Source organism: Akebia trifoliata, chromosome 1, assembly GCF_017979445.1.
Source record: "Akebia trifoliata isolate Shusen 1 chromosome 1, ASM1797944v1, whole genome shotgun sequence".
Classification (NCBI taxonomy): domain Eukaryota; kingdom Viridiplantae; phylum Streptophyta; class Magnoliopsida; order Ranunculales; family Lardizabalaceae; genus Akebia; species Akebia trifoliata.
In genome coordinates, this window is record NC_141375.1 from 31162978 (window position 1) to 31172838 (window position 9861).

Below are 9861 nucleotides of genomic sequence, written 5' to 3' on the forward strand. Positions count from 1 at the left end.
TCGCCATGTGACTCGAATAAATGAAAGTATACCATTGCATGGATTGTTCCTATGGAATTGCTCTTCATATGCATTGTTGGTCTCTGTTATATCTAAAAAACTCACTGATTCTGACTCGTCAATCAACTGAGACTGCCACCTTCTAGGCCTTACCAAATCAAATAGTCAGGTGACTCATCATGCTTAAAACTAATTTATCGATTGGCTGTGTCAACAATGTTCTGTCAAATCTTGATTATGAGAATCCTTCTCGAGAAACACCAGTAGAACTCCAGAATTTAACTGAAAAGGGAATCTTTCTTAGAAAAAAAAAAACCTCTTCATTACCATAGTAGCTAACTCAACCATTCTAATTAAATGCAAAACTTCTTATGGAAAATTTGTGGGGTGGGGGGATTAGGGGGCTTAGATGAGAAAACAGAAAGCAAACAATCTTTTGTTTACCCATCAAAGCAATTCTGCTGACTCCTGCATGGTGTCCAAACGATCAGGCATTATTCGAGCACTAGGATACTTTTCTAGACTTCTTTTCTTTATTGATTAATAAAATTTATATCTATCAAAAAGAAAATTTACTACGAACTATTGTAGCTGCTACTCTCTGTCCATTTTCCTTAAGATTCTGCGCTACAAGACGTAGTGGGTAGTGCCATGGGTTGATGAACCTCACCATATAAAAATTTACTATCAAAAGGCGATGGTCAACGAGATGCTCATGTCGCACCAGTCTGTGGCTGTGGTTGGGGGCCCAAGTTAATACTCCCAACATGTGTTGAATCAAAGAATTTTTCTCCTCCTCCACCGAAGATGATGATTCTGATCCTCTTTAGGTGGAGAAGAATTTGACATCATGAGATCTTTGTAGTTCCCCATGATTGGCTTTCTGATCAGTAAACAGTTCCCTCATGATGAATGGATTTGATCCTATAGTGAACTTAACTTTTTAATTTGAGATTTTTAATATATTTATTGAAGTTGTTTTTGTTCCAATGTACCTATTCTTATATTTCATAAGTTGTAAACTACACAAAGTCAAGATCATTGATAGTTTCTAATGACCATCATAACATCGATAAATCTTTGCCTCTAATGTAACAGCATAGCGCTTGCAACAGTTTGTTGATGTGTTTGATTGTCAACCCCCTCTTAGACAAGCCATAAACAATAAAATCACATCAAATGGAAAATCTGAACCATCAGATCAAAATTAACACTATATAATCATGATGGGGTTATTAAAACTAGCAAACTGAGGGCAGAGATTTCTCACTTTAACGAGAATAGAATTGCATATCAACCGGTACACGGCTATGGATACAATTAAAAAGAGGCATGAGGCCATAAATCAACATTAACTGAAACTTATTTAAGCTTTTCAACTCGTGCCAACTTTCGATCCTAATTCACATGCAAGTGCTAAACAAACTCAACCCAATCGCCCACAGGTGGTTTTCAGTTATGAGAAGAAATAACTCACTTTTCCATGTCAAGCAACACAAAGGTCTCTGTCAGCTCAACTCGACCCAGCTCCATTTGAGCCAATTATAAGCAAGTTCTCCAGTCCAATGCAGCACTAGCTCTGGCCGATGTGAGGGCGGTTGCAAAGATGGTTTGGTAGTCATTAAGGTTCAGTTTCCTGCTTGGGTAACTTCTTGTTAGACGAGGGTAACTCAACTAGAATGATAAAGGATGACTTGTCTGCCCCCCTAAGATACTGTACAGTGCCCTTCATGATCTTGACAAGTTTCTGGCTAATGTATAATCCAAGACCTTCCCTTGAGACCCTTTGGCGGTGGTGGAACATTTCTTGAATCAAAGCCTCGGGAATCCCTGGCGCTGGGTGAGTTATCCTGCCAACACAACCACAAAATCATGTTCAAATGAATGGAAATAAATGGAATTGTTGTAACTGTTTGGTAAGTTAAAAACGAAAGAATGCGAAAACACAAACAAAAAGGTACACATAAATGTGTTTTGGTAAGTTTAAAAATAAATAACTGTTACTTTTGACATTTTCTAAATGTCAGCATACCAAGTTCAAAAATAATTGCGTTTCATAGATAGGTTGTTTCTATTTTTTCCATTTTCATATTTGGTTTTATACCAAGTAGATCAACCACCAAGGTAATCTCCTACTTGGACAAATGATAGATAACATGGAGAAAAGTGGATGAATCTCTAAATGTTTTTTCTTGACTTGAAAAAATAACAAAGCACCTAGACAGTCAATTTGATGGATTTTGCAAAAGAAAGAGTCCTGAATAGATACATTGACATAAGTAAGGATATGAAGTAGAGGGTTGTGACTAGTAAGAGAGAAAATGAAGAGGAGACAAATGGGTTCCCAATTACAACTTAATAGATCAGGTATCACCTTTGAAGCCGAATTTTTTTGCTCTAGTCATAGATGAAGTAGCTGTTAATATTCAAGAGCACGTTCCTTATTGTATGTTATTTGCAGATGACATAGTATTAGTTGATGATGCTAAGGAGGGAAAACTAGAATATCTATGTCATGTTCCTTACTGTATGTTATTTGCCGATGACATAGTATTAATCGATGATACTAAAGAGGGAAAACTAGAATATCTATGTCATGTTCCTTACTGTAAGTTATTTGCAGATGACATAGTATTAGTCAATGTAAAACTAGAATTATGGAAGGATGTGTTGAGTCCAGTGGCTTTGGAGTAAGTAAAACCAACTGAGCATAAGAAGCGTAAATTTAGAATTGATATCCATGAAACGAATGTTCAGTAAAAATTAATGGTCTAGAAATATCTTGAAGTGACCATTTTCACTATTTCAGGTTTATTATACACAATGATGGAAAGATAGAGGAAGACATTGCCCATAAATCTTGATGGTCAAAATGGAATTTCAATTATCAACTGCAATGCAACTAACACATCCAATTAAATCAAAAGGAAAATTCTATATTACAACAGTAAGACTGGCTATTTCTTTATGGAGCTAGGCTGGCTGTATGTATTTGTGTTCTTTAAAAACTGTTACATCAGAACATTTTTGTTTGTTTTATATTGTACAAAGGAATGTACTAGACCCAAATGGGTTACCTTGTGACCTAGTAGATTTACCATATCAAAATATAGGACTTGATACTTGCAACCACCTAATATGGTGATTTCCTCTGAACTGTTTCCTGTTCATCATGTGTATGAGTATGTGCATGTGTTTGGATATAATGGAAAAAATCAGGAAAGAAAATGAGAATCACCTGAATTCAAGAACAACGTGCGCTCATGTGCATGTGTGTGCGTGTGTCTCTAATGAAAAACATGAGGAAAAAATGTTCATAGAGAAAATGAGAATCACCAGAATTCAAGATGAACGATGTGCATTCTAGTCCCTATATATTCCTTCCTTGGAATGACTCTAAACACAACTGACAACCCTTCTGATGCTGGGGTGAACAGGATTGCATTCGTCAAGAAATCAGACAGGACTTGCTGAAGCCTCACGTTGTCACCATATAAGTACATGGAGGATACTTCTGTGGGCAGATCATGGATGAGCTGCACCTGCCTCTCCCCACTCAGAGGCATCCCCTGACTAATGACTGCCTCCAAAGCTTCCCCGAGATTGAATTCAACAGTATTCATTTGCAAATAGCTGTGATGGAAGCCACAAGGATCAAAAGTCAGTTGCATACTTCATTAAATGTTGACATGAAAGCAATCATGGCATGACAAGAAAAAAAAAAAAAAAAAGATAGCACGAATATTAATTGAATATCAGGGTAAATTTCAACTAAGAAGGCCTCCTTGGTGGAACCACTGTGTGCTGACATCAAGCTTTGAAACCTCTTCTCTTTTTGATGGCTAGCCCTTTCCTTACAATCAAAATAATAACCTGTCTTGTTTCTGACGTTATTTTGCATAATATTAAAATAGTTTTTCAGAAATAATAATCTGTGAATGAGGGCTAGAGTGTTCCATTCTCCAATAAATACTCAATAAGATGTTGAACACAACTATGGTTGTTTGAGCCATCTTTTTTATAAATCCTCATATTTATTAAGCATATGCATTGCACATTCTGCATAAAAATGTTTTTTTTTTCTTCTTTCCTTCTTTTATTTTTTTTCCTTTTATTTATTTATTTTAGTAAATTTTTATTTGAAAAACCCTCTCTTAAATACCATCACTAAAAGCCTCATCCTAACCATACGGCTGCAGAAATCTCATTCTTCCATGCTATTCCATCAAAGGATATGACTCTCATTACTTCCATGCTATTCCATCAAAAGACATGACCATCATTTGGGCAAGTGTCTTCAAATCTGCTCAATAGTTCAATCCGTGTCCTCCTTCAAAGTTTCCTCATCACCGTCAAACTACATATTTCTTCTCATTGATGTTTTCATCAGTCTTTGGTGCATATGATCAAACCATTTTTTATTTTATTTTATGACATTGGAGCTACTACTTCATTTTAAGAAATGCATTCATATTTATTCGTTTATAGGTAATTGAGCCCACGACCTAAAAATTAAATTGCAATTTGTCAACCAACTGAGCTATGGGTCTAAGCCTTTTCATATTTCCATTGTTCGTCTCGACGGTCTCACCTCAACTACACTCATTCTATGAAGTACTGGTCCCAATGGGGACTTTAATTCTCATAACTGATCTGTTAACAATTTCTTGCTTCATCAGTCTATGTTTTAGAAAATTTGTATTATTTGATGGCAATGTTAACATTTTTCTTCTAATAGTCAGAATTATCTCCTGAGACAACACTCCTTATCCAGAATTTCGTTTTTGTTCCATCTTCTACACATCATTTTCTTCCCACATCAAATAACCACATTCATGCTTCCAATACACAACTTTAGCTGCACTTTTGCACTCATTGTTGTTCTTGCAATTTTCGGAGGCAATTTGTGTACTCTAGTTTCCTTAACTTTTTAGTTGTGTTTGTTTGCTTGTTCCAGGCATCTCCAAGAATCTTATACAACTACAAAGTTGATATCTATGTGAAATAAGGTGAAAATAGATAGTATAAAAGTGTGTGGGTGGGTGTATCAGCAATATCTAGAACAATTTGCCATGCTCACCAGAAAATTAGTATCTGATATGATAACACAAGTATTATTTTCCATATGATACAAATAGTGCAACTAGTAAAAGTAGCAAGCAATTATTAGGGAACAAACAAATAATGATGTAAACAGATCCATACCACTCCTCAATGTGATCCAAATTGGTGTCATCTAACACCTTGGCCAACTGTTCCTGGCACAGAGTGCTCTTCCTCAGGACTTGTTTCTGCTCTTTGGTCAAACCAGAAGCTTCCATCAGATTACAAGTTAACATTATCCCTTGAAGTGGGTTTCTGATTTCTTGGCGAAGATATGCCAATCCTTTAAAGCTCTTCATTGCAGCTTGTTCTGACATTCTCTGCACCTCCAAAGCATGCTGAAGTTCAGGGCTCGCCACATGAAAAAAGCCGAGAACCCCGGTAATCTTACCTTCTGTGTTCATCCTCTTATTTGCAGAGAGTAAGGCTTCCACGTACTTACCCTCTTGATCAAAGAACCCAAACAGCAAATTGTTTCCATCTTGGCCTGCAATTACACCATTCAGTAATATCCTGAGCTTGGTCAAAGTATCTTGGTCTTTGACCCTGCAACCGAAACCATGAAGACTGAATACCTCTCCTACAAGCACCTTATCGACGGCTTCTTCTCTTTTCAAACCCGACAATTTCTGCATGCCATCGTTCCACTCAGAGCAACACCCATGTTCATCTATCATAAATAATGGAGGGATGAGCGCAGATGGGTTCTGCACAATTGCAACATAATCGCCATGGATACGAGTGTATTTGTCCATCACCATCTTTTGCCCTGTTACATCTTGCCCAACAAAACAAATACCTACAACATTTTCCTTTGTATCCCTACTACAACATGCATTAACTACCAAGATTACAGGGCCATTATCTTTTTGAGGTCCAAAAACTTTAAGCTTGATTTCACTTTTTCGCTCTTCTTTCCCTGTCATTTAAAATTGATCTTAACATTAGTCTTTTGAATGCGTAAATGATAGAAAGGGTGTATGTTGCAGAGAATTATGGGGTCTCTGTAAAACATAATGCATTTAAATGGGATATGTCATATACCTAGTGACAAGATAACCTTAGAATGATAGAAACCCAAAAACCTGTGTCAGATTTATTTTTGTGAAATTCAACAAAAAAAAAAAATAAATAAATAAATAAGGAAAATCTTTAGGATAAATCAACTCCAATATCTGACAAGCATGAGTTTTTTGCCTATCTAGAACCATGTGAATTCCATTTTCCAAAACAATCTCCACAGAAGAAACATGGCAAATGTTTGTCAACAAGGCAGCTCTGCCCTGGAAAAAGATTATAAAAAGATATAGGACGGAGAGGGGGGGCTTTTGGCTTAGACCCATAGTTTAGTTGGTTCGACACATTTCAAAAAATCTTAGAAGTCATGGGTTAAGCCCAGCTTGCCTATCAAAACAAAGAAAAGGCTAGCTCTGCCCTTGATAAACCTTGATGTTTTTGTTATTCCTTCTGTCTTTCGAGTGGTATTTGACGATCAATTACATAGTTCCAAGATATTTTTACCAAGAGATGTCATTACATAGTCTTCTACTTAGACTAACTGATGTTTATCTAACATTATTTTTCCAATGTCCAATTGTATGGTGTGTTGGTGTCTAATATCAAGTAAGGTGATGAAAATGAAAGTAATAGAAAATAGTTCACAAACTACACATCCACAAATCATTAGCTCTAGTTCAGGAAATTCTCCATAGGAAATAATAAAACAGAGAGGATCACACAAAAGCATGAATGATAATAGTTGAAATAGAAGAGGTGGGCTAAACTGTGTTATCAGTTATCACCTTGTAAAGCTGAGTCGAGCATATTCTTCACTATCTCCACCGAATCATCCTCAACAAGATCAGTTAGTGGCATGCCAATGGCTTGCTGCACCAGCAATCCTGTCAAGTCAGCTGCTTTGGTATTCCATCCATTCACATAACCAGAAGCATCAACAGCAAAAATAGGGACGGAAGCTGTCTCAATAAGCCGAACCATCTCTTTCGTAACGATTTGGAGATCATCCACTCCTTGGATCCTTCCATCAACCATTGGTGCCTTTACAATTGTTTTGACATCATTCTCAATCTCAACTTGTAACGATTGTTGCAAAATCAACTTTAAAGAGTGAATGGCGTCCATCTCGACATCTTCCCAAGGCAAACTCCGCCACTGAACCACCTCCAAGAAGGCCTTGAACGAGGACCTTGGATGCATCTTTCTTCCATCATCCTTATCGACAGTGTCATGTTTCGCACCACCCCATTTGATCTCTTTAGCTGTATGGGATCGGAACCAAAAGATGAAATCCTTTGAAGTAATATTAATGGCAGCCATTCCACAAACTGCATCCCCAAGAACAGAAGCACCGGGATAGCCAGCTTCCATGAGGCTATCTGTACTTAAACCTGTACTCCTGTCATGATACTCAAGAATCCATGCAGCTATCTCTCTTATTTGTGCCTCTGTAGGGGTCACCCCAAGCAACCAAAATTTGTTTTTATAGTAAAGTGCGGCACCATCACACTTAACAAGGTCCATTACATTAGGTGATTGAGTAAAAATTCCAACAGGAGCATCCCTAAGAAGCATGTCACAAAGCACTGTTTGAATCCGCAAGATATGCTTCTCCCTCAACTGAGCAGCCAACTCAACTTCCTTGTTAAGCTGTATACCAAAAACTTGTATCAAGAACTCACACGCATACCTCAATGGGAATGGGACAAACCTAGGGCTTGAGTGATGGCAGACTACTAAACCCCACAGCTTCCGTCCCTTTTGCTGGTTGGTCTCCATCTCATCATCATCTTCATTGATTGTCACGGACATCACCAGAGATGCAATGGAACCCATATTTTCCATGTACTGGGCATGACACCCATGAGGAGCTCTAAGTGTGGATCCACCTAGACTCAACGGCTGCGTCAATCTCTTGTCCTGTACAATTTCAACGGACCGAGCAGAACAGTCACAAATCATCCTAACTTTGTTCTTCAAGAAGAGGAACCTTGAAGCCTGTGGTATATCGGTAGCCGGGTAATGCAAACCAAGATAAGGTTCCAAATCAGATCTCAAACACTCAGCCACAACTTCACCATGCTCATCTTCGTGAAATTTATAAACCATCACTCTATCATAACCAGTCATATCACTCACTTCGTGAACCAATACATCACACAACAGTGAGATGTCCCCACTTGGTAAGGATTGTAATCTCGAGATAGCTTTCGCTGCGAGCTTATACGATTTCAATGCACCAGCAGCAGTTACGGGGACATCAGCAGGATTCACGGGCTCCAAATCTATAACCAAACCTACATCAATTCGGTGCATAATGGCATAAAAGGGCTTACCCGAGTTTCTACTGTGTACCAATATTGGATTGAGGAGATTGACGTCTCCAAAATTGGCTGCCTTTTGTAAGGCAGCTGAACCTGGAGCCCGGAAGAGTGTCCTAGCATCCGTACCAATCGTGAGAGCTTCTTTTTGATCAATGTTGGGGACAGCATGTGAAGACAAGTCTAACATCTCAGGGGTGTTCCCACTGTAGGCAAGAACAGCGAACGTCTGTTCATCGACTGCAATCATACAGCCAAAAGATTGGATGAGCTTCCCTCTTTGCATTCTTTGGAGATAAGCCGACACGGTGGAAGAGGGGGCATTGCAGTCACCACTCGATGGGTTGAAGTCAATTGAAGTTGAATAATCGAACTGATGTTCAGACTCTTCAAATTCGACATGAAGCTTTGCATCAGCACTGGTCTGAGCAAACACGCGAGCACTGTGTTTCGAGCGAGCAGAACTGCTCGAACAAGTTGCCTTGTTCGATTTGGAAGACATCTCTAATCCACTCTTAAATTCTTCTACGACACAAAATCTCTAATTGGGGAGCAATTCATAGTGCTTACATTAAAACCCAAGTATCATCATCATCAACAGATATACCAGAATTTCCAACAGTATAAACCAAAATCAAATCCAAAACAAAACCCAAGTCAGCTTAGCTCATCTTAATCACAAAGGTATCCTCTGAACCAAGGGAAGGTGAGAAAAGCAAACAAAAAGAGAAACACCCCACCATTTGCACACCAAATAAAGCTAATACCCATTTCTCTTCAAACACTAGAGAGCCACAAAAACCTGGAAAAAAAAAAGCAGATAAAATTCAAACAGACCACATGAATCGATTCTCCCCCAAAAAAAGCAAAAACCCACGAAGAGAAAAAAGATGAGTAGACAAAGACTGGATTCTCCTAGAACATATCTAAAGTGGACTATACTTAATTCCTTTTAAACCCTAAATAAAAATAAAATAAACATCATTAAATCCTCAAAAGAAAATTTCAGAAACGTTTAGAAGTCAGCAAAATACCTTAACATCTGCAAGAATTCCTCAAACAACCAACAGTGAGTTCAAGTTACCATGATTGTTGTTTCATGATCATCAGTAGAAATTGAAACCGGTATGGATCAAATTCAGAACCCAAGAATTAAACAGATCAAGATAACGCCCAAAACAAAGAGAAAAAGAAGATATCATAGAATCGCTAACCCTTAAATTTGCAGATACATGTGAGGAGACAGAGCTCCAACTTTTTTTCTCAGATTGGATACTGTGAACTAGTAGACGTAGCTCTTAGATTCGAAGAAATTATAGGTAAATCTTTTTAAACTATTTTTTCCAGAAAATATTCGATTTTTTTCAGAGAATCTATTTTTGCTACGTTATGCATTGCTCATTTGTCCTGAGGTTGGTTT

General features: G+C 37.9%; 1 protein-coding gene across 1 annotated transcript; it reads right to left on the reverse strand.

Moving 5' to 3' along the window:
• Positions 1-1182: 1182 nt before the first annotated feature.
• PHYC (phytochrome C) lies at positions 1183-9861 on the reverse strand. Its single transcript, XM_086451679.1, has 5 exons — positions 9476-9861; positions 6906-9243; positions 5206-6022; positions 3337-3633; positions 1183-1850 (listed from the first exon to the last, which is right to left on the reverse strand). Exons 2-5 carry the CDS (start codon positions 8941-8943, stop codon positions 1622-1624), a joined length of 3381 nt encoding a protein of 1126 aa, XP_086307805.1. The 5' UTR covers positions 8944-9243; positions 9476-9861; the 3' UTR covers positions 1183-1621.

Bases quoted from the DNA above. Each gene is read 5' to 3' on its own strand.
- PHYC (XM_086451679.1), bottom strand. From the start codon at position 8,943: ATGTCTTCCAAATCGAACAAGGCAACTTGTTCGAGCAGTTCTGCTCGC. The intron at 6,023-6,905 runs GTGATAACTGAT...TTTAAATGACAG, and splicing joins GCTCGACTCAGCTTTACAAG to GGAAAGAAGAGCGAAAAAGT. The intron at 1,851-3,336 runs GTGATTCTCATT...TTGTGTTGGCAG, and splicing joins ATCGTTCATCTTGAATTCTG to GATAACTCACCCAGCGCCAG.